Source organism: Oenanthe melanoleuca, chromosome 2, assembly GCF_029582105.1.
Source record: "Oenanthe melanoleuca isolate GR-GAL-2019-014 chromosome 2, OMel1.0, whole genome shotgun sequence".
NCBI lineage: Eukaryota > Metazoa > Chordata > Aves > Passeriformes > Muscicapidae > Oenanthe > Oenanthe melanoleuca.
In genome coordinates this window covers 51,290,867-51,316,820 of record NC_079335.1, presented here as the reverse complement: position 1 = coordinate 51,316,820, position 25,954 = coordinate 51,290,867, and the positions used below count along the sequence as shown (strand labels likewise).

Here is a 25,954-nt window from a genome sequence, read left to right as displayed (position 1 = left end):
GGGCATTCACAACAATGTTAATGCAATGAATTAAGAGGAGAAAGCTGGCAGCAAACTTAGAGGTGAAATGAAGGAGTGAAGGCATCTACAGGGAATTTTGTTCTTTTGGGAATCCACATAATGTAATGGTACAGAAGAATTTGGTTAGTTAGGCTGAGAGTTATCTGTTCTTACTACAGTCTTATCTATCAGTGTGGAATTTTTTCTTTCCAAGGTCACCAATAAGTACAAAACTGCTATTCTGATGAAAAATACCAATAATCTCTCTTTTTTACTTTCACACACAGAGATACAGTTTGCCCAGAACTAGTGTTGGCTAATATAAGTCTAAATTAGTGCCAAAAAGGCTATTCTATAGAACACCGAAAATTATTCTATATTACACCAAATGAGAACCTGGCTCAAAATTCTTTTTTTTTTTTTTTTTAATATGCCCTTATGTTTCCATGAATGACTAATTTTTCCATAAATTGTATCTTTGTGTGGGCCTCTTGCTAATCCTGCAGATTCTCACCGTGGGCTGATGATTTAGTCTGCATCACTCAATAGTTGTGCATGTCTTGTGGTCTCCAAGATACGATGGAGACTTGATGGTGAAGGCCACTGCCAAATCCTAGCAAACTGCTCAAGTATGACAGGCCTTTCCACATTTCCTTCTTTTCTTTTTTCCATTGTGTAGTTCTAAGTCACTGGTCTCATTACCCCTGCTAAATTGTTGTTGATCACTCAAGCTTTCACTATGTCTCTTGCTCACAATTTCACCTTTTCTTTAACCATCAGTTGATCTCAACATTTCTCATTCTCTCCCCAAGCCTCTGCTTAGTCTATTTTTTCCCTCCCAAACTGCCCTTTAGTCACCAATGGGTTGTCTGTCCATTCATTTCAGCCCTTGTTGCCCTGTTCCAAACCACTTCTACTTGTCCCATTCTAGGTTTTGCATTTAGAGAAAGGATTGATGAAAAATGAGTTTGGAAAGTGAGATCCATTGAGCAATATCAACCAGGGATTGCACTTGTTGGAACTTATAAATGAAGCCTTTGAGGCAAAGAGGAGTTTAAAAGATATTAGATAGCAAGATGCTTATCTTTCTAAGAATGCTGAACTAATCAAACCAAATTTCATACATAAATGAGCAAGCAGCCTGTTGTACTTATGTGGGAGGACTGCAGCCTTTCCCAGAGGCCAACCTTAACATCCTTTTATTTTGAGACAATTCTGGAGTGGAAGCCATCAATGTACATCCCTAGCTTTAGTACATATTTCTTAGCTCTCACTACTTGGCATAGACAAAGATTGTAAGAAGACTTCATTGTTAAATAATATATGCATGGGTTTTAATTTCAAATTCCTTTCCATCTCTCTCTCTGTGTTTTTGCATTTTATTTTTCTTTCCTTCCTTCTCCTTTAGGCTGTAAGAGAAAAATTAGAGCCAGATGATGCTTTGATGTATGAAGAAGATCTGGATGACGACGACTGTGGAGAAGCAGAATTTGAGGAGACCATGAAATTAAAACTGCTGCGTAGAATTGCCTTCCTAGCATCCAAACTGAGGGAGTTTATTGGCAATATGATAATCACCACTGGAAAAGTTGTTGTTACAATTTTACTTGGTTCAGCAGGTTGGTGTATTTGAAAAATTTCCTCAGGAGCCCATTAGATTATGCGTTTAACAAATGAGTTTTCAGCACTTTGGCACCTGCGGGAGTAACAATGGAAATTTTTAAGGGAAAAGAAATTGCTGCTGATTTTATTAAATTAACTCTTTGGCAGGTATTGGAATATGCTGAGTTGCTTAATTTTTTGGTACTAGTACTGTGTGGCCCTGTCATTCCATTTATGATTTTCACAGTTGCTCTTATAACCAAGCAGTGAATGAGGGGCATATTATAAATGACTATATATATTGTGTGTGTGTGCATATAAATATATACACATATGTATTTATATTAAAGTGAATTTGTAGATTTGGGTCAATCATTTCTGAGTTTAAAAGGAGCTGTATTCACATAGCCTTTAAAAAAAAGTTATTTGTTTGATGATGTAGTGTGTAAAAAGGGTGATAAGCAGACTTCCTATTGTTTTTTTTTAAATTTAGTTGGAAAGAGTAGGTGTTTTGATGTTATATAGCCTACCTTTTTATAAGACATTTGATTTAATACCACATCATCAGCTACATCCAGAAGAGAAGTGTACAAAATTACTGTAGGTTGTAACTACTGAATTCAAAATTAGATCATGGAATTAACATTTATCTGCTGACTTAACATAACATATAAGTTATCAGTATATGAAGTACAAAACAACAGTACAAAAACAGTTTGATACTGAATGATGAGAATTGGAGGTGTGGCCATTACAGTAAGGCAGGTTCCTTCATTTAGGCAAGATTACTAAACAGCTTTACATGTAGCCAAATGGAAAGTAATGAATCTAAAAAGAGAAAAAATTTCTGGGCCACCCTAGGGCCTGACACCAGGGAAGTGAGATGTCATTAAAAAAAAACTGAATAAGCAAAACCAAAAAGCCTGATGTCACTCTACACAGGTGAACATCATCCATGTTCAAGGGGAAGCAGAACTGTGCAGCAGTGGCAGGGGGCAGTTTCTTGCCTGTGGAGCTCCGACACAAGCCAAGAAGTGGGAGGTGCTCAGAGTAGAGTTACAAAAGTACTTGGGGTCTGAGAAGCCTGTACTCCAGAGAGAGACCTTGAGCTTTCTAAGTTAAATACTTCCTTACTTACCATGCCAAAAAGATGAAGGGTGGCTTGACTGCAGCCCGAAAGAAGTGAGAAAGATACAAAGTGCTTCCATTTTTAATGTATCTCATCTAGTAGAATTGTTAATAGAAGCCAACAGTTAAGTGGTAAACTTAGGCAATTTCAGACCAGAAATAAATTTTGTGTTTTTAACAGCCAGAGTAACTTGCCATAATAAATAATTTATATTAGGATATAATGAATTCTCATTCTCCAGAAGTGTTTGAATACAGACAAAGTATCTCTTTGTAAGAAGAAAGAAATAATTAACGAGTTTAAAGCAGAAATTTCTGGGTGAAATAAGCACCATAAGGTGGAAGCTTAAACTATGATGTGAAAATGTGATGGTGAAGTTCAGGCAAATGACTGTGGATATGAATCCTTACAGTGCCTGGAGTCAGCTCAGCAAGGGACCTACCCTGGGAGCTCTGCTCCCAAAAAGCACATCAAGCCAGCACCTGGTGAGGAGCAGGGCCAGCAGGCACACTGTGGGCCATCAGGAGCCTGCAGGTCTGTCCTGAGGAAGGTGGCTTCTAGATATGCAATAGTTAAAAAGCTTAAAAATAAGTTTAGGCAGGGACCCGTGCTAGCTCTGGCACGGTTGCTTCACAGAATCCACTGGGCTGCAGTGCTGGCTGCAAGCTCTTATGTAATTTTCTCATAGTTGCCACTCTTAGACACGAATGTCTTTCCTGCTTCCTAACTTACTTTTGCAGGCTACCAGCAGAGCATTGAGGTCCCTTCTCCAGTTTTCTCAAGTGGCATACTTGCTGTGCGTGCAAAAGCAAAAAACAATATACATGGGTGTGACAGCAGAGTCTTTGTCATATGTAAATTATATATTTCTAGGAGTTGACAATTTAAAAAAATCAAACATTTACTGATTATTCTGCAGATTTTATGTAAATCTCTTTGTTTTGATATATGAATCAGGGTCTGTTTTAATATGTCAAGGTATTTCAATATCTGTATGAGAAGGATGTTCACTGTTTATCCATCATGCCACTTTAGCATCTAATACTCAAAATTTATGCGCTGGTGGTCTCAGGCAGTATTAGCTGTCCTTGCAGCCACTTTCATGCTTTATGAAATATCTTTACATAGAGAAAATTCCATCTCAGGGGAAAGTTTGGAGAGTGATTGTGTTCTAAGAGCTGAGATATGGCATAAGTGAACTGAACAAATAAAAAATAAAAATCCCACTCTTCTAGTCTCAAAGTTAATAACAGTCTTTAGAGCTAATTGTAATAATTAGCAGAAAACTAATTGGATCAATTTTTTTAATGCACGTCTCGTCAAATTTAAGGTTTAATAAATGCTGATATTTCCCATACTTCTCTAACACTCCATACTTCTATTTTTACAGGCATGATGGTGCCATCTTTGACCTCAGCTGTGTATTTCTTTGTGTTTTTGGGCCTGTGCACATGGTGGTCCTGTTGCCAAGCATTTGATCCGCTGATATTCAGCTGTCTGTGTGTATTAATGGCTATATTCAGTGCAGGACACTTGATTGGACTTTATCTGTACCAGCTACAGTTCTTTCAGGAGGTTGTTCCACCAAAAGATTTCTATGCCAGGTGAGAGAAATTCCTTTTCTGTTTGACTGTGGGCATGCAAAGCAATGTTCTGTTATCACATGTTGATACAAATGGTCTTCCACATAATGCTTTAACAAATTTTACACATACCTTATTGTTTAGTCCTGGATGAGTCAAATCATGTCAGATGGAATGGTTTTGAATGACAGAGTGGTGAAAGTCCAGACTGGGTAATTGCAGACAGAGAGCTGGAGCAGCTTAGGAGGGGAAGGTGGCTTTTGGTTTTGCTCAGAGTGCTCCTCAGATGTGATGTGAATCATTTGGCTAATGCAGGAATGGCAACATTGATACAAGGGCAAGTGTACAAATGCACACTTGATTTTTTTATAGAAGACAGCAAATCCTCTGATGTCTAATGTCATAGTGTCTTAACTGGAGCAAGATGCTTTTGTGGTGCCATTCTTGTGTGCAGAGGCTGAGGGCTGCTGAGGTTCTTCATGTACTGTGCCTATTAGGTTGTTGATATATAAATTCTCTCTGGTCACATAGAATCACATAGAACAGGCTGATCTTCATACCAACAGCTACCTCACTTAAGTAAAAAAGCAATATTTCTAGTTACTTCTGCAGTAAATATTGACTGACTGTCAGTTTTATTGATTTCACTGGCCCTTTAATTTTCTACACACTGTAATCTATAATAAGATGAAGTAATGGATGTATTTTGTTCATTACTGTTTCTGCTGGATTATGATGTCAAATTGTTTTTTATGGTATGCATTTTTAATGTTGTAGTAATCCTTACATTAAACTAAATGTGCACATTAACTGTTTCTAGTAAACCTATTGTTCCTTTTAACTATTATAAGCTGAAGGTGAAAGGAAATTAGAGATACTGTGGTGAATCAATTAATTATTTATCTTTCAATGCACTATTTAAAAGCAGTAAAATTTAGCTGTCTAGCTACAGTAGCTGTTACTTTAGTACTTATTTTGACATTTTATTTAATACAGGTTAATAGATGTGAGATTTGTGATTTTGGAATTGGTGACTTGTCATGTCTGATTTGGAGGGCTTAATTGTCTGAAAAATCAGAATAACCTGCTTAGTTTAGGTTCTTTTGTGCCACCTAGAGGTCAAGGTAGGAGAATGGATGATTTCTAATACCAAGAAGCTGAAATACTCTCAACTTCTCTAGACCTTTATATTACTTCCTCCATATATTAATAAAATAAAAAGAAAATGGCTCCAAAATTCTCCACCATTTGACTTTGAGGATATCTATGCACAGTTTTTAGTAACAGACAGCAATAACATTTTCTCAAGGAAAAGAGATTTATGCTTAATACAATTTAGCTGCAATATATGAAACTTTCTTCATATGCATAATTGGTGAAGTCCCTTTTTTCTTTTTTTAGAATTTTTTCTATTAGTTTTAAATTAGTTTATTTTTTCAATTAATTTAGTCTCAAGATAATTGTCCGCATTTAGTAATTTCTTTTATTGTAAATCACATGATTCTTTGTTTTATGACAAAATTTTGTTCAGTATGAATATGGGACTTTAACTTTGTCATTAATTTTTGAAATTAAAAAATCAAGCTTCAAAAAAGTTTCCTCTGCCTTGGTGCAGAAAAGAAAAGCACCTTCAGAGTCTGGGTTGAAAAAAGTCCCAATGTTGGACTTCAGAGCATGTACTGGAATTTTTGTAACCGAAAAATGACGTTACCTTCCTGCAGACTTTCTCTTGAGGTGATACTGTTGAGTACTCTGCCTTTCACACATGAAATCATGTTCCAAATTATGCTGGAAATTATCTTTGAATATGCACCACAAGGTGTGCACAATGTACACACAAAGGCAGCAGAAGGAGCAGTGTTCCTTGTTTCTTTATTTGCAGTTCTTCCTATTTTTTATCTACTTTGATCTGCTTTCAGGGAGTTGTCTTTGAAGAGCATAAAGGCAGGTGTTGTCAGAGCTTGGAAGGGAAAATCTTAGTGTGAGAAAAGGCCACTGATGATTTTTAATGATTGAATCAAGCTGATATATAAGCAGTGGCTAGAGGAGGAAAAATGAGAGACATGTATCAGAATGCTGCAGAAAATATATTTTAGGATTTTTCATCCTATAAGAAAATCAATGTCTCACTCTTTTATACACAATCTTGGTTTGAAGTTGTGCTAAATAGGCAGAGTTCTCATTAATACTAGTACGTGGCTTCCAGATGCAAATTACATGCCAAGAAAAGAATGTGATTCCCCAAATTCTTGTGACAAAAAGGACATTGAGGTGCTGGAGCATGCCCAAAGAAGGGCAACAAAGCTGGTGAGAGGTCTGGAACTTATAAGGAATATCTGAGGGAACTAGAACTGGTCAGGAGAAGATGCAGGGAGTAGCCTTAGAGGGCAACAAGGTCACTCAGAGGTGACCTTGCTGCTCTCTAAAAGCAGGTTGTAGCAAGGTGGGGGTTGCTTTCTTCTCCTGAGTTATAAGCATCAGAACAAGAGGAAGTGGCCTCAGCTGGCACCAGGGGAGGTTTAGATTGGATATTAGGAAAACTTTCTGCACTAGGAGAATTGTCTGCCCTTGGAAGAGTCTCAGGAAAGAGGCTGGGTCACCATCCCTGGAGACACTTAGATCTGTAAACATGGCACTTAGGGACATGGTTTAGTGATGGATTTGGCAGTGTTGGTTTAATGATTGGACTCAATGATCTTAGAGGTCTTTTCCAACCTAAATTATTCTGTGATTCCTTATGAAAGAAGGACTTTTATTTCTCTGTAAAGTTTTGAGGGCCCAATCCCCAGAATAAGCTCTCCTGAATATCAAGGGCAGATGTGAAAAGTGCTTCCATTGGGCTGCTGGTGGACATTTTTTCTCTAAGCAGAAAATCTGGTGTTTTAAAAAGCTCCTTTCTGGATTTGAGTTCTCAAGTTTACAAGAAATGTACAAGTGGTTTCTCTGATCAATAAAAAATTGTGTTTTCTCTGAATAGTAATGCATTCAGCTTGTCAGAGTATTGATTGATTTCAGACTAAATAAAGTTAAACTACACCCAAACAAACTGGAAAATTCTCAAGTTAACACTATTATTCAGCTAAGATTTGCATCATCCTTGAGCTGTTCCTTCCTTTTAAGAACTCTCCAACTCAAAATTTACCATTTGTGATTGTAAGAAGTGACTGAACAATGTCACCAGAGGAAAGCAGTTTTCTTGGGAGGGATAACTTGACACCTGGTAAATTTGCATGTTTTGCCCTAAAAACCTATGAGATTGTGCAAACAAAGTTCTTCTCCCCCAAAATTAGGATATTGTGATATCATAGCCCTAAGCCAGAGTGGTATCACTGAACATGCAGGTATTGATGTCCTATGAAATTTCCCATCTGCTGCTGTGGCTGTCTGGATCTGTGATGTGCAGGTAGAAGTGACATAAACACAAACACACTGAAATGCCATGGAGTGAGCACTGGGATCTGCAGATTGAAAAATGTACAGGGTACTGAAAAGTCTGAATATAGCTGCTATGCCAGGGATAGGCAAGCTGCCAAGAAATCAATATTTCAAATTGATGCAATATTGCAAATATTGCAAAGATAGGAAAAAAAATAACAAGAAGTATCCATTTAAAGCAAAATTCAGAAAGTATCATGTTTCTACCATAAAATTCTTTTCACTCAAGTTAGTAAAAACAAGTCAATGAGCTAAAATGACTCTAGAAATTAGGTACACAGTGTCACAGCCTGAAAAAATACACAGTAATATGTTTGCCATTTTTCAGATTGCTGCCTCCTTTCTTCCTGATATTGTTTATTTTGGCAAACAAAATGTAATTGGGGAAATGATAAGGCCTTGCCAACATGTAGAAATAGGATCAGTGCAGTGGTATGAGGTTTGTCCTGAGTCAGTAGAGCTATTCCTGTCCAAAACTATGCTTATATGCACATTAATATAAAGATCCAGCAACCAAATGTAAATTAAAAGCTATGTGCTTTCCTATAATTAAGTCTGTCTTGCTTGTAGTTTTCAGGCAAATTATGTTCAAAATAGTTTAAATACAGCTGGTTTCATCTATGGAAGGCATCTCCCTTATAAAATGAGGCAAACCTAGGAGTCCAAGTAGTGCCATCCACATATGGTACAGGGGTACCTTATTTCACACCTTCTTAAGTGAATGGGAATTTGGAATTGCACATCTGATTGCTGTGCTGCAGTACGAGTTGGGAAGTCTAGTCTAAGAAGTTTTGTTCAAGAGGAAATTTTTATCTGAAAGATGTCTATAAATCTATTTAAGCATTTAAAATAGGTTTTACAGTAATAATAAGCCTGCTTAAATTACTCTTTTACTTTTGGAGAAAAGATATCTGCTACAGATGGTAGATTTAAGATATTCAGTTTATTTTCAGATTAATCTGAGAAGAACCCAGTCCAAAATTCTTCATTTGGACTTCCCTGGAAGCTTTGATACAGATTCAGATTTTGTAGCCCAAATACTCTGTTCAACCAGGGTTATAAATGCTTAAGAACTGTCTTAAAAATGTTCCTGGAGTTGTCAGATCAGGGTTGGACATCCAGGTGTAATATTTTTTTCTAAGTTAGACACTAAACTTGCAAATAAAATTCCATTAGGAGAGCAGATACTGCCAAAATAGTGAGATGGAGCTGATTGATTACCTCTTCAGGGCAAGGCACTGATCTCTTGCTCTGCTGCTGATTTTGTAGCTCCACTGGAGCCAAGAGCTGGAGAACATGTTTCATCTGAGCTGCAGCCACTGCTAATCCTTGCTGCAGACCATCTTTGGCACCTGTCTCAAAGGTGACTCACCTCTGAGAGGCAGAATTTTCTTAACCTTGTAGGAAACTCTGAGGTTTTTGGGGTTGCCTTTTCACTTGGTCACAAGCCATGTTTGAAAAGATAGAGTATTTAAAGCTCATTTATGTATCCTATGCTGAGATCCCTTTGGCTGCAGTAGCTTTCATGCCTTCTGCCTGGTATTTTTAGGCACTTCTCACTATGGTACTGCAGCACCACTGCCAGGGCAGGGGCCAGACCCTTGGATACTTGCCATGTAAAGACACTGCACTGCACTTGTCTGTCACCCTCTATCAGCAAAAACACACCTTGCAGTTGCAGAGCATGCTCCAAAACATACCAGGTACCATGTTGGTTACAATGACCAGATCTGGTTAGAGAGCCACAATTTCTCTCAGACGAGGAGACATTAGGTATTTGACCTTACTCTTACATAAATTTTCAGCTGAGTTTCATACTAGCTCTATAATGTGCCACATTTTAGGATGTTTAATTCTCCTTAGAATGTTTTAGCCTATAGGCTTTCTCAGAACTTCAGCTTCTTTACATTTGTTAAAAAATATTTTGCACAGGAAGTGAATGATTCTGTTAACAGCTTAGAAATGCAAGTTCACCCTCCTGTTGAAAAAAGACAATAATCATCCTTGCTATTATAATCTCTTTCTAAACTATGAGGTGGCTTTATTTGGGCTCCCTTTATTATGAAAGGTTGGATGGGGGAAAAGCAAGAGAGGAAATTTTCCTGGAGAGCAATCCTTCCTAGTTCCATCCTCATGGCATAGCTTTTGGCACTCACCACGACCTCCCCCCTAGAACTGAGTGCCAAATCTAGCCTTAAAATGAGCAGACACAACTTAATCCATTACTGACATTGCACCCTGGGTGATTTACACCCCTCTGTCTTCCACTGGACTTGAAAGGGTTGTAAACTGAGACATTGACAAGATCTTTTAAAAACAACAGCTTTCTGCATGTGGGACAGAGTGGTTTTCCAGTTGTGTTCTGCTGCAGTGGTGAGCCTGCCACTGATGAGACCCCTGGCAGCCTGGTGGGGCTGGCTGTGGTCATAGCAGGTTCTCATTAGTGGGAAGAGGGGAGCCTTAGCACTCCCAGGAACAACCATGCTGCATCTGAGAATTGAGTGTAAGCTGTGAACATAAAAATCAGTCATCATTGTGTGACAATGTTGGTGAACTGCCTCTTCCTTGATGCATCCAGATAGATGTGTGTCACACCTCTTCCTTGGATGCATTGAGCTACTGAGGTGAGAGGGACAGAGGGAAGTGACAAGGATTTTAAAGCTGCTGATACACTGTGATAAACTTGCCTGCTGACTCTGATTCATCTGAATTGGGGGTGCAGTTGGTCTGATGACATAGCCATCCCTCTTTTGCATGCTCTCATGTGTCTGGCTCTTCTGGGATCAGCACACCTCCCTGCTAGCAGAAGCTCTGCTCTTGGGTGGGGTGTGACAGGTCACTGCACTCCCCCATACACACCATGGGCTTGCAGGTGTCCACACTGACACTTGGATTGACTCCCTGCCCATCACAGCCTGTCCTGTGTGGGCATGCAAAGGGTGACTGCAAAGAAGTAATCCCTTAATTTTCTCTTGATATTCTCTGCAAAACAAGGATCTGCATTCTGTGATCATTGATCAAGTGCCTGAAAACAAGGACAGAAAAGAGACAAAAGCTCTCTCTGCCTACCAGATTTGTATTCCTATTATTCTGTGGTATTAGGAGATGCAGATTGTAATTAGCAAATTTATCTTGGATTGACAAACTTGTTTGCTTGAGGCCTGCTCAGGAACAATTATCTTTATACTCTGGCATCACCAGAATTTGTGATGAAGAATATGTAACAGTGTTTTCAGCTCAATGTATCAACATTGGCAGGTGAATCATCCCACATTCCTTGCAGGTGAAAAGGCAGTTCTGAGTAACCTCAATCGAGCACACACTGGGGAGTTAGTCCTTGTCCATGCAGAGGCAGTCTACACCAGTTTCTCTAAACATTCAGAGAGTGGAAGTGCTTAATCACTTGTTTATGTTCATTTAGCTGAAGTTTGGAACTTGCTGATAAAAGCTGAGCCAATCATGTTGAATTTATAACCAATTTAAAATCAGCTGTTATGCCGCTTTCATTTTGAAACTGAGCAATTTCCAAATATTTCCTGGGCATTATTGTTCATTATCCCATTACCTTCTTTCCCATATCCTGCTATTTTACTTTCTTTTTATGTTTAAAGCCAAATGGGAATCACAGCTTTTATTTCTGCCTCAGTGCACTTGCTGCTAAAAAGGAATATTTTCTTTGCTCATACTTTCTACTGCAGAATCTCTTGATGAAGGTATCCATCACTCATGCTTTTTTTCAACCTGTTTCACTGCCAGCTGAGTAAGTGGAAAATCTCTTTATCCTCTTCATGCATCACTGAATCTAGCAGACTGTCCCAATGTGACTGAAAAGTATCATCATTCCTTTTTCAGAGGTGGAAAAATTCCCTAACAGAGAAGTTAGATGAATCACATAACCCTCCTGAGATAGCCAGAACTTGGAATAAAGCACAAAGCTTTTGGCTGCAGTCTGAGTCCTGATCACAGACCAAGTTACCTCAAAGTTAAAATAGTATGAAGCTACACTTTAAAACAATTTCTGTTCTTCCTCACTGTTACTCTAAGAGGTAGCAGTGAAGCTCAGGCAGTTGCATGCTTAGTTGTTGTACCAGGTCCCTTGCATGTTCTGGTCACCACCACTCCACTGAATGCTAATGCTCAGTGGGCTTTTCTGAGCACTGTCCCCTCCTCTAAGTGACTTCTGCTGAAGTTTTACCTGAGTTCTTCTGTTCTTCTCCCAGCACCTGAGCTTAGGACAACAAGGCTGCCATGGTCTGCACTACTGGTTGAGTTTTGGGACCAGACTCTCCCCTGCTCTGCCTGTGAGAGACTTTTTGAGGTGTGGCTGTTGGCTTCTTTCCTTTCAGCAGCTTGGCCAACTCATGTTGAAAAACCAATAGCCTCAGTTACTAATTTGCACAAAAAACAGTTGTTAACCATGTCATTGTTAAGCCATGCCATTTTTGAGCTGTGTTTTCTCTCCTGTGCTCAAGTGTCCAAGTTCACCCTCTCACAGGGAGAAGCCTTTGTGTCCATGGATGTTTCTGAACATGCCTTTGGCTTTCCTATGCTTCCCACATGACTCTTTAGAAGTCTGGACCTGTTTTCCCATTACTTTCATCTCTGAGTAGAAAGTCCAACTGAACATTAAATATTTTTAATTTTTTCCACGCAGCTTGGGTGTTGTCCATGCTCAGGTGGTGCTGTTCAGCATTAATTGCTTTTCATGCTCCTTTGTGGTCACAGAGAATATGTGTGTACATGAGGAAGATGAGCAACTGGCAAATCACTGGTGCCAACCAGCTTTCTCTGCTGGGAAGTTCTCTCTCTGCTGACTGTTCCCTCTCCATCCTTTCACCCCAGCAAGGCTGCCTCACTCCTGCAGCCTCCATCCTCCCTGAATTACCTCTGGTTTATAGCTGAGACTATCTGGAAAAAAAACCCACCAAAATCCCCAAATTTCTGCTGCACTTAAAATAGTTCTATTTTAATATCAGAAAAAACAACTATTTGCTTAATTTTATTTGAGAACAAACTCTATTTGCCTAAGCTAAACTTGAGCCAGGCTGCTGCTGTCAAAGCAGTGAAAATGCTGGCCAAGGTGAGGAATAATCGTATTGATGGAATCACTCAAGCTAAGTTATCAGGCTTAAAGCAATTCCTTCTGGGCCTGTATCCTCATTTCACCACCTTCTTGCTGTCCTGTCTGGCAGTCTTCCCTTTGCCAGATGCTCAGATATCTGATTGGAATGAAAAGATACTGGAATCACTGCTTCAGTCCATTTCTTCATCAGATGACAGCCTCTGGAAGTCCCAGCAGAGGCCCCCAAAGGCTACAGCAACATGCTCCTTTTCTAGCTGGCTTATGTGCTGAAAGGAGCAACATCAATATTAATGCTCACTAGAAACTCAGAGCAAAGTTGAGCTGTGTCATGGGCAATGAAAAACTTTGGGGATCCAGAGAAGAAACCCACTGATAGGATAAATCTTCTTCATGAAAGGCTTTTGAGGGTGGGTTTTGTCTTAGTAAACAAGGGATTAATAGACCTACACCTATTTTTAGTGACAACAGTGTAGAATCATTGCTTCTAAAGCAATGAAAGCTTTTGTAATAGAAAGTCAGTATAAAGCTAAATTATTGGAGGAAATTCTACCATAGAGCTAAGAAATCTTTATGTTCAGACCTAAATTCCCCTCAGGGAAGCTGTTTTATTTCAGATATGTGAAGTATTTTAATGTCTGAGGTTTGGTAATTTTTAATGGAGGCCTATTCCTTTACAGCTTCCAGTCACTTAGTTTCAGAGAAAAATTGATTATCTGGTTACTTCAAAACAAAACAAATAAAAAACCAGTTTATAGAGTAGACACTATTTATTATCTTAGTTTAAAGTTGTTAACAGATTTGAAAGCAAAGTGATTCTAATGTAGCTGCTCATATGATCTTTTTTTTCTCCTTGAATTAAGATTTGTGTTGTATTTACAGACTTTGCAAGCTTTTATGTCTTTCACCACCCTTAAGGATATCCTTTCTCATCAACAGCTTCCTGATTAATGGCTTGTAATTTCTCCCTATCCTCATTATATGAATGATATTAGCACACAAGTTTGAAACTACTCACTTTTTCATGAGGTTTCTCATGCAGTAGATGTGCATTTGAAATTAGTTTTCCTTTAAAAGAAAAGTCACTGATGTTAAGAGGAGGGTGGGAGATACACAAGGGCTGGTTTTGTCATTGCCAGAAAAGCTTTGATCCAATAGAAGCTATTGAAACCAAAACTTGGTAGAAAAAAAGGGACATAAGACATCTGCTAAAGAGCTATAGAAATGTGATGACATTAAAACAAAAGTTAGAACGATCTACTTACCTACCAAGCCTATTTGCTATGTGTGTGCCTGTATTAAAGCGTTGGGATAGCAACATGCTGAAGAAAAACAATTCCATTCTTCGTGTACATTTGCAGATATTTCAAAAAAATGTTTTGAACTGTTAAGCTGAAATTTATCATAATGCTTCTCAACCCAGTCAAATTTTTGTATGGCCATTAATATGGCACAGTTCCACCTAGCCAGTTCTGAATTATCCAAGTCTGAACCAAAGCAGGGTCTAGGACTTTTTAGAGCTAAAAATACTTGCAATGCTTTTTAAAACTTGTATCACTCCAGTATGGATACATTTAATAACTTTAGTCGAGCTGTGAACTGAGGTTTGTGGCTGCAGTATCTCCCTACACAGTTGTCCTGCTGAGCTGAAGAGGAGGCATGAGGGATCAGCTCCTTCTCTGTGGAATCTTATAATATAAGTTGGAAAAACAAATGCCAATATTTCCATTAATTCTTTTTTTTTTTTTTTTTTCCTTTAAAAAGCTACGTGAAACCAAATGCCTTCTGCTCTCCTTAACCTTAATTCTTTGGGATGCCTAATGAATTTCAGCCAACTTTTCCAGCTCTTTCCTCCCAATGTTCTTCTATTTCTGTAAAAATGTGGTGTCAGTTCAGTGTACCCTGGAGCAGTAGCCCCAGTATGGTCTGAATTCCCAGCCAATAGCCTGGGGAGTAATGACCTTCTGGAAGGCAAGGATGGGTCTGAAGGTACCACAGAACTGGCTGAGTGCTCTCTAGCAGCATGTGTTGCTTTGGGCACATGGCCCAAAGAGGGGAGTGGGGTGGCTTATATCATTCCCTTGGAAAAGACATTATAGATGTAAGTTTATGGATCTTAACTTCTGTGTAGCTCTGTCATCCAAGTATGGAAAACCCAACAGAATGACTTGAGTGTGAAAAAGGGACACCTGACTTTTAGGAGGATTGTGTAGGAATGATGTTTTCTCTATGCTAATTTATTTTCCAATTCCTTCCACTCCTTTCTCTCTCTTACCCACAGAACATTTACAAGCCTGACAACAGCATGCACCTCTTTTAAGTCAATGTTTGAAAAAAGGTTCACTCTTGAAGCAGTGTTTAGAGTTTGGAGCATAGCCTTTCAGTATTTCAAATACTCTTCTTCATGAAACTCAGTATTCAGAGCTTGGACAGTGAAATATGAAGTTCTGACTTCTTTCCCTGTATTTCAGACCTTTTAACCCCAGAAAAATAATATTTCTACTGCAGCCACCACCACCTTCTCCATTTATTTTTGCCCATTTCTATGGAATTTGTTGCTCTCTTTCCTCCCTTTTTCTCCACTCCCTTATTCTCCTCTTCTTTGCTTACTCTACTCTTCTCTTTTCTTCTCTCATTTGGTCACTTCTAGCGTCTCGAGTTTAGGGCTCAGCTATTCAAATGTCAGTCTCAATATTCCATTCTGCTACCCCAGACTTGCAGGCACCACTCTCATCTCTCATGTGAGGAGAGTGAAATAAATATGTGATAGAAGATATCCAGATGAAATAAAGATTCAGAGAGTTCATAAAATCTAACACAAATTCAGAAGTTCTACAAAGATGGATTGTCCAAATCCAACCCAGCACACTAAAATATTCTGTCATGTCCCATTGCTGGGAATAACCATGCAATAGGTACTGGCCACAGAAGAAAAGCATCCTGTAATATTAAATGCTAAATCAGAAAATGCAGCTCCTAGAGTGGTTTGACACAGACATTTTCTTCAAGGTGTAATCTTCTTGCAAACTCAGGGATGATATAGAAAAACGACCCCCTGCTCTGTTTTGTAGTGAAAAGTGCTGTGTAAAGGAGCACACAGAGTTGTAGGAAGATGCAGCAGCTGGAAATCTCATCTAGACAAAACTACTACAGAAACTAAAACTCTCAGAAAAAGACTAAGAGACAGTAGAAGATTTTCTATCAACTGAAGTCAAGGTTGGATGCTATAAACTCTATAAACTATAAACTCTTATTCAACCACAAGATCATTGTTCAATAGGAGAATTATTTGGTATTCTACATTGTGCAGGAAGTCAGAATTGTTACTTCCTTTCCTGGCATTGAAAGTTACAAGGCAAATACTTGCCTGAAGTCAACTCCTAAAATATGACTACATGCACGAACTGAACCTACAAATATGTTTTTACCACAAAAAAATTCCAAATAATTTTAGTGCATGCAAAATTCACAGCCCTAATAGATATGTAATGACTGCTTTGATAGTTCTGTATATGAAACATAGTTTTTGTTTGCATAGCTATTTTTGTTCATATTTAGTGCCATGAGTAATTATGCCAATTCTTATAATATATTCATGTAATAATTAAGTAATGCATGCAATAAAGTCTTAGCAATGTAGTGTTTTAACAACTTCAGCAGCTCATTAGATGAAATATCTGTGGGTGCAACAGGAATTTGTTTTTTTGTTTTCATGTGAAATTGAAATTCCTCTTCTGAATTTTAGACTAATATAGAAAGTGGAATTTTCTATGGTCACAGCTTACAGCTTTGTTGGGAAGTCATAAAAGATGAAGGTGCATCTGCTAGAAGGATGATTCACAGACTTAATAGGAATCTTTTCCAAGAAAACAAACTTATAGATAGTAACTGGACAAAAAGATGACACCTTCATTTTAAGAAGTCTTTTTCACTGTGCTATTTCAGAGCATTTCTCAGTCACACATTAACGTTCCTCTTGGCCTTTTATAATTTCTATAACTTCTTCCAAATTATTTCTACTATGCATTTTTCAGCATACCAGTCAAGACTTCGAAAAACCTAGCTTTAGTTCTTTGCAAGAGTAGAAATACTAATCTATTCACATCTTGAAAACCTCCATTTTTTGTGACATTGCATGTAGTCTTTTGGAAACCCTAATACATTCATTAATAAATAAATCTCTCATCATTTGTTTTATTTATATTATTATAAATATATTATATTTATATATAACATGTACTTGACTTGTTTGGAAGTAGGTTTCTCCCACTTAGAACTCCTTCTGACCTTATTGATGACATGCATGTATGTTGGGTAAGATGAAGTCACACCAAGATCAGAGTTGGACTCAAACATAGCTGGTTGGGATCAATGCTGAATTGACACTGTAAAGACATCTTTGCAAAATGAAGTATGCAGAACTGAATAATACTGTAATTTATATTGCTTATGCATTTGATGTCCCTGTGTAATTAGAAGATTTATGTAAGAGAAGATGACTCTATTCCTCTAAAAAATGTTCTGCACCAGCAGTTCTCATTGAGGATAATGATGAACCATAAATATTGAGTATCATTTTGTAGCATTATTGGAGGCCAAAACAGACAGAATGAGCATTCCCAAGACAACTGTGAATTTTGAACATGATAAACAGGGAGAGTTGGGTTGAGTACATTATGACTAACAAGTCTCAAAGCCCAAGAAGAAATCAGAAATGAGGAGTGGTTCCTCTATGTCTCTGATTTATGAGACAAAGCAAAATGCATTGGGTCAATTGAAGTGAACTACATTAAACTACTTTGCTGGCCATGTGGCAACTTAAAGGGAAAAGATGTGCTGTAACTTCTGAATATTTGCTGAATGCAGGACCAGAAGGGAGCAGAATTAAGTCCAATATTGTAATGTATTAATAATTTTGAGCTAGCAAATGGAACGAAGAGAATGAGAATGTAACTGGAACATAATAAAATTTCCTAACCCATTAGGATTACATGGAATGTTTTCAGTGGAGATAAAAGTAAAAGACAAGTTGTTCTGACTTTCTAGCTATAGTATATTATAAAGCATACTATAGGAATGGAATATGTGATATGAAGGTCATGTCTACTTGGCAGAAGGTTCTGGGAACCTTCAGGAACTTTCCTCATTTCTGTAGGAAATACTCATCACTAACTGTCAATGGAAAGACTGCATTTCAGTAAGAATTGGATTTCACTCTGATTCTGGTGCTTATGAGAAAGAAATAGTGTGAATCATACTTTGCTTACATTAAAAAGCTTAAAATGAACCAAAGATGTAGAACTGTGTTATGAAACAGAGGTAAAAGATGAAACTAACAGGAATTCAGCAATTAATAGGAACTCAACAACGCTGATCATTGATGAGCAAAAATGACAAGTCAGTAGGAGAGAGGAAAGCAGATAAACAAGATTTTCCTCTATGCTGATAGAAATAAGAACACAATACAATCCAGTATGAATTTCACTCAGAGCCAAATTGTAACATCAACTCCAAATGTTCTTGGATGCTATGGAAGTTTGAGTCGGAGTCAGCTCCAAACACAGCTCATTCAACTCCTTTAAATTACAACAATTTACTTTGTATTCAGGATTTTTAATTTTTTTTTCCCAACTTTTTATCCACCCAAAAGCTCTGAAAGGTCTTAAAGTTTATACCTTTGGCCTGTGTTGGCAATCAGAATGAGAAGTGAGTGCTGATAGATTGCTTAATGAAATGCTATGGAGCTCTCCTTCTGGGATTTAGTGGTATTATGCCCATGCAACAAAGCCCCAGTAAGAACAGGTGTAACATTTTCACTTTGCAGCATCAGAAAGGCAGATTTCAGGCAGAAAATCTCTGTTGAATGCTGTACTTGTTCTTTGTATTCATTCAACTTTTCGTGTTGGATCTTACTAGGTTAAGGAAGAGCTAAACTTTTAGACACTTAAAAAAATTCCCCAACAGAAACTCCTGCATGTTTTGGCTTTTGGTTTGTTTTTTTTTATTTATGTGCTTGGTTTACCCTTTCAGAGGATCAATTTGGGATTTATTGTTCTACCAAGAAGGAGATCTTCTTAGTTGTCTCTTAGACCTTGTTTTGATAAAAAATGAAAACTCTCTCAGACATTATGCCAGAACAAGCTTTTGTCGATAGGCAAAAGTATTTATAGTGAATACTAGCACATGCTACTGGTAGCTCACCCCCTAACTTGGGAATTCTGCAAGCTATTTTACAGTGAAAGAGCCAGGTTAGTTATTGTTTCCTATTAGTTTTGTTTCAGTATTTAACACATCTACTAGGCATCCAACATCTTGTATTAAATGAAAATGTTGGGAATTTTTTTAATACTAAGTGGGTTTTTTGCCAACATATGTTCCTTACTTGATAGAAATATTGTCTAATCTCAGTTTTTCCAGAAACATCAAATGTCTCATGTCATTGATAATAATACTTCTAATTAATTTTTCTTCTTTTTCTTCCTTCAATTATTTGATCGTCTGAAACAATAACCTTTCTGAATGCTTTCATTTTTTTTGTTCACAAAAGCTATGAGTTCACTAGAGCCCTGTATGTTTCTAAACATTGGCATAGTTAGATAACAATTTATTAATAGTATTAGGTTTTTGAAAGAAAAGACCAGTAAACTGTTCAGTGTGCCAAGAAGATATACTTTACAGCTGTGTCCTGGCAGGGTGGCTGAAATAGTGTTACACGTCAGTTTACTAAATCTCTCTGAAATGTCATGTTGCTATGATCTGCCAAATGGATTTGCAGCCAGATTTTCTCATCCCACTTTCTGTAGCTCTGGAACTACAGGGAGCAGGTCATTGCAAGTTTTCTCATTGGACATAGTAGCTGTAATGTTATTATATTGCCATTTTTTCATCTTGAAAAGTGATTGCAAAAAACCCACTTCTTTTGACTAAATATGTGGAATGAAAATGCTCACTGCATTTTAGATGTGATGGCAGATGCTATTTTTGAACAGAGCAATTGGTATTAAACATAGGCAAAAATTTCCCTCTGAAATATTTTTAAATATTTTCAAGATCTGGTGTTTATTATCTAATGTAGCTGCTTTGGTTTTTTATATTCACAGGTTATTTGGTGTCACTTCTCTTACTCAGACAAACTGCTCAAGCACTTGGATGATCATCAAAAATCAGGAGTTACATTGGTATCACCATGCTAATCCAATCTTGCTGCTGGTGATGTACTACACCCTCGCCACTCTCATTCGTCTCTGGCTGCAAGAGCCCATTGTAAGGATAACTTCCTTCTCTCTTCCCATGCCTCATGACTGTGACACTTGCTAACAGAGGTGCAAAAATTTAGGAAAATTAAGGGAAATAGACAGCAAGTGCAAGGTGGTACTTTGGTCTTTTCACTGTCTCCAAGAGTCTGATCTAACATGGATGCTATTCTTAAAATCATCAGGACAATTATGTAAGGAATGGAATGGCAGAACATTAATGCTTTGATTTGGAAAGCAGATATTGATATGCAGTTGTGGCTGGACTTGATTGACTCAATGATCTTAAAGGTCTTTTCCAACGTAAATGATTCTGAGTCTGTGATTCAAGTTTAGGTGCTGTCAAGTGAAATGCCAATACCTAAGACTTGTCTACCAGAACAGAGGTAGGATACATTTTGGCACAGGATAATATAAGACAAAACACATATTTGCATTTTTATCACAGATACAGAAAAATTTTCTTAAAACCTTTCCTCCTGTGTGCCTGAGTGAAAATCCAGCTTTCATTTAAGAGCAAGAAAATTTTTCCTTCTTCCAGATTCAGAGGAAAATGAGTACATGGGAACCCAGAGGTACCTTAAAAACTTAGAAACTGGAAGCACAAAAAGGATGATCCTAGGCATTACTTATATTAATTTCCTGATCCTCAGAGGCCTGATGTGTTTTTGAGTTGAGATTTAGTAGTGCTGTAAACAACAATGAAAATACTCATGACTATGATGTGAATTAGCGGAGTTTGTAGAAGCAAGTAAAAATGTTGAAGGTTTTCTTATTTTAAGGGTGTTTCTTCATATAATGGATAATGTAACTGTTTAACATGTAAAAAGGCAATCAAAATACATCACCTCTAAATTGAGATGTTTGCTATTTGGGGGTTATATATATAGGGCTTCAAAAGGTGAATGATACCAGAGCCATCACCTTGAGCTGTTTAAAGATTGTGTCTTAAGTTTCCAGAAATCTTTTCTGAAGTCACATCAGTGTGGTACAGTACCCTCTGGCACTGGAGCTGCAGCTTCTGGAAACTAGATGATTTTTTCCCCTTTCCTTAAATGAAAACTGAGATTTCCAGATAATAATATGATTTTAGCACTGGGGCTGTAACTGAAACTTCACATCTCACAAACTGCTTAGTAAAACCATAAGAATTACCCACAGAGGAGAAACCACATGTGAAATGCAGTTACTGTGAGCTGTGTGATCTCAGCAAGTCTGGGAATTGATTTCCAGTACCTGTGCTGTTTTCATCCAACAGTCACCATCTAAAAGTTTGGTATTGGACCTAAGTTAGTTGCTGTGCTTTTTCGGTGGAGAGAAGTGTGTCTTTCTGTCTAGGAGAGAATGAATGCTGCAATTTCCTATAGGGACTTCAGAGGAACTATACTAGTCTTGCCTGAAGTTTTTTTTTTTTAGAGTGCTTGGGGTGTCTGAGATAGATATTCCCATAAAACACTAAAGCCAGTCTCTGAGAACTGCCAACATGTGAAATTAGAGATGCTTTCCAAGCAGTTGAGCTAGAGTAAGTATTAAAAGACATTAATTTAAGAAACACTCATGTCAAATTCATGGCTGCATGAGAGGCAATACAAAGTCTTGCCACTCCCAAGGGAGCTTCAGATGCCAGGGAAATGATGCTTCCCTCCAAAGATAAATGGATGGTTTAAAAAGGGTACACTGTAAAGGAAAGTGTATCTGTGCATCAATGCTTAATTTTGATGCACTGGATGTTAGTGATACAAGTGTTTGTCATTAGAAAGAGATGCTGAGATTTGCAGAATTTACTGTATTTGCTATATTTTGCACATATCCTCCTTATGGTTTGTTTTTTTTTTTTTTTTTTTTTCTATATGCACTTTGGTTTTATTTAGTGGTTTCATAGATCAGAGTTTAAAATTTCTCTTACTAGTTTTTCCCTGGTAGACATTCTCAGTTATTTAAATAATTGCACTCCAGGTTTCATTTAAATGTTTTTAAACTTGTGAAATTTTGGTGCATTTGATTCATTATGGAGTTAAGTATATAACCTGCCTTTGCAGTCCCCAGTGATTTTGAAGTTACTCTGTATTTAGGATCTCACTACTAACCTACCTGAAGTTTAGTTAATGGCAAAGACAAAATGCTATGAGGTGTTTAGTGTAAAGAGGTTGTTCTCTATATACTGGTGTCCTGTACAGTAAGAGGTCTTAGGAATTTTGTTCAAAAGAAGCTTTTGACCGAAACAAGAAAGAAATACTTTTTCAGTCTAAAAAGATTACATAAGCCAAATATAATACTGGTGTAGTAAGATGCTAAAAGCAGAGTAAAACATGTAGTCCTGAGGGTTTTGGGTTTTTTTTTTCTTGTGTGAATTACATGTTGAGGTCCTCTTGGGGATAAAATTCCTCCTGGATTGCAGCAAGATTTGTCTTTGAGACAGATGCTCTTGAGACTGGCTCTAAATGCTGCAAGTGATGAAGAATTTACAGGAGCAACCCCCACTTCAAATCTTGAGTTTGAGGGTTCAGTTTTTAGGGTGTGCACCACAATGCCAGAGTAAGGCATGTATGAAATTTCAGTGTACAGTCTCCATGTGGGATTCTGAATGGGATTACTCATGCAAAGTGACTGTGGCAGTCAGGGGAAGATTTGCTTTTCTTATGCTTGCTATTTTGGATCCTGACTTGCTCTGACATTGAGTCTTGTGAAATTCTACCTCTGTAAATAAGAAAAAGCAATCTGTCTCTGGAGATTTCAGCTCACAGTTATAACTGCTAGTGCTGAATATATGAATAGAGCCCATTCATTCTGTGCTGTGAGTGGTAAGTAATAGTACAGGAGTCAGCAGAGTTACAGCAGTTGAATGTAGAGTCCTCTTATAAAATTTTTATAATTGTTTGAATTAAAAGGTATTTAAGAGTTGCTGAGGAAGAACTGAAAAAATTAGTCAAGTCAAAGGACTCCACAAGCTGTGCTTGTATGACTAATGCTGTCTTTTCTGACTTTTCTTTCCCTTTTGAGAAAGAAAAAACAAGATTTCCCATCCTTCCCTGTTCTGTCTAAGGCTAAAAATATCTTACTAAAATAATTGTGTGTATCTTAGGTCTTTTGTATTGTTTTTTTGTCACCCTGGTGCCAAACTAAATGCCTTTGATAAGCAGTTCTTTATGGTTCATATTTATATTAAAGTTTCAAATGGCAGTATAAGTATTTTAAGTACAGAATCAGTTTATATCATCTTACAGTTTTACTAGGAATGCCCTTTTGCAACCAAATATAAATCTACAATCATATGTGAAATGTACTACCATTTCCTCTGAGAAGTGAAACTAAATTAATAATCATTGTTTATCTAAGTCAAGTAAAAAATAGGACCTTGCTGCTAGGATTGGAAAGAGGAGAGTTTCAAAATGAGCTAGGATGTTTGGATGTCCTGTTCCCATGGGTAGCTTTGCAGACCTCTGCCCAGCACCCTGATTTATTCTTGTATTGCATCAGAGGATTTGGCCTCAGCAATGAGAGCAGCTGCCACTAGCAAGCGGCCACTCAGGAGGCACAGTGCAGGAAGAGCTCTGGTGGGGCTCAAAGAGAAGCTGTAATCTACTGTGCTTTGCACTCCTCCTCAACTTAGTGATAGTATTTGCCATCTCAGAGGGAGAAATAAACAACATGGATTAGAGACAATCACAGTCACAGTCCAGATTAGAAGGAACTTGGGAAGATCATGTGAAGCAACTCCTTCTGAGAGCAGGGCATCAGAATAGATTTACCAGGGCCAAATCTTGGATGTTTCTTTGCTCTCATGGTTGAAAAAAATATTATATATATATATATATACACACATATATATTCTACATATATATATACACACATATATACTATATATATTTTTTTATTACTCAGAATCTGTTCCCCTGAAGCAAATTGTATCCTGAGCCTCTTGTTCTATAACTATGCCTTCTTGTGAAAAGACTACCCTTGTCTTCTCTAAACCTGTAATTTTATTGCTGTAAATTGAAGAAAAAAAAAAAAAAAAAAGCCTAATTCCTGCATCCTTCAGCTTCTCTAAGCCTCTAATCATCTTGACAATTCTCTGTGAGATCCTCTCCAGATTTTCTGTGTCTCTCTTGTACTGGGGATGCCAGAATTGCACGGCAGGTATGGCCTGACACTTGCCAGGCACAGTGGAATAATCACCTCCCTTGATCTGCTGGCAATTCTCTGGCTGATGCAGTCCAGGACATGTCTGCCTTCATTGCTGCTGGACTGCAGTCCACTGCTGGCTCTTTTTCATCTTGCTGTGCACCAGAGCCTATTCCACTGAGCTGCTTCCCACACAGTCTGTCCACAGCCTTTACGGTTATGTGGGTTTATTCCAGCTCAGGACTTTATCTTTGTTAAACCTGGTGCAGTTTTTGTTGTCCCATCTCTGCATGGTAAGTCTTTCTTCTGGCCAGTTTACCTCCTCCCAGTTCAGTGTTATTCACAGATTTTATGTAGGTGCAATTCCATCCAGGTAGTTTTGAATAGGACCAGACCTAGAGACAGTCTCTGAGCAGCTCCACTCATGGCAATCTACCTCTTTGTCTTTGAGCCTTTACCCTACTTTACCCTACCCCTCTTGTGCTCCATTTGTCAAGTCCATTTCTTACCAGCTTGTCAGAAAAGGCATTATGGATCAGTGGTCAAAGATGCTGAAATCAAGGTAGCATACGCTGCTTTGAAAACTAAACATTGTACCTTGTGGATTTTATATTTCATGTATTTCTATATGTTTATGGTATGATTATATGGTAAGCTAAGGTTCAACATGGAGGTCTGTGTAATTCTGGGGTCGTGTAACTAGCAGTTATAGAAAAGTTTTGTCGTTGTTTCTGAAAATATCATCTCAGAGTCATCTATCATAAACCAAGTGTATTAGCCACTAAAAGATGCTTCAGACGCGCTTTGGAGAGGGAGCATCAGTTGGGGAGGAATTTCAGCTCCTCTGCTAAGATTGTATTTACAGAGCTATAGCCAGTGCTGTCATTTGTTGTCATTTAGCAGACTCCTGATGAAGAGAAATCTGTCAGCAGGGAAGACGACAAAGAAATTCCCTGCAGCCCAATTCCCATGACGGCGGAGAGGAGGCGCAGTCTGTGGTACGCGAGCCACTACACAACTGATGAGAGAAAAGTAAGGCTGGAGGGGGAAGGGTCTCTGCTTTGCACAATATCTTTGAATTAAGGCAAGCATTGTTACATAGCTTGCAAGTAAGATCTCCACGTGTGATTATATAAATCAGATAAAATGTCAAGGCTGCATGGCAGAGTAGGATAGGAATATATTTTGTAAAAATGAATGAAACAAAAGCAGGAGCTAGTGTAAGGACCTAAACAAAAAGCATGCTCTATGTTTTTGGCTTCCATATTTAAGAAGTGTAGGACTGGGCTTTTGTCTTGGGGCCATTATCTTTGAGCACACCAGCTAGAAAGTCTGTCAGGGAGCTAAACCTGGTGTAAAGATCTAATCTGCCTTGTAACTACTAATTAGCATTGTCATTGGTGAGTGGGGACTGCCAGCCTCTCTTCTCATCCTGGTGTCCTACTTGTAGATACAAAGCAAGGCAGTTTAGGCAGTTGTGTAAAATATCCTGGAAGGGTCCAGCTCTCTACCACCTGTCTGCACCAGCTGCACTGCAAAATTTCATTTGTTGAGTTATTGTCAAATCTGGGACATATGAACATTCATAAGCCACATATAATCAAGCCCCAAGAAATCCACTATAATAATAGTAAAGGGAAATGAGCCGGCAAATGGATAAGGAATCGTATTTTATATTTGCGTCACCATTTTATTGGAACTATTTTTATAATCCTAGTAATTCTAATGATTGTTTAAAAACTCAGTTTTT

At 38.0% G+C, this 25,954-nt stretch overlaps 1 protein-coding gene across 1 annotated transcript in view; it reads left to right on the top strand.

Moving 5' to 3' along the window:
* Window positions 1–25,954, top strand: part of PIEZO2 (piezo type mechanosensitive ion channel component 2) — a 281,253-nt gene that overhangs the window by 163,975 nt on the left and 91,324 nt on the right. The window contains exons 6-9 of the mRNA XM_056483345.1: window positions 1,409–1,619; window positions 4,122–4,335; window positions 19,930–20,092; window positions 25,105–25,236. Of these exons, the coding sequence (XP_056339320.1) occupies window positions 1,409–1,619; window positions 4,122–4,335; window positions 19,930–20,092; window positions 25,105–25,236 (720 nt within the window). The remainder of the gene's footprint in view (window positions 1–1,408; window positions 1,620–4,121; window positions 4,336–19,929; window positions 20,093–25,104; window positions 25,237–25,954) is intronic.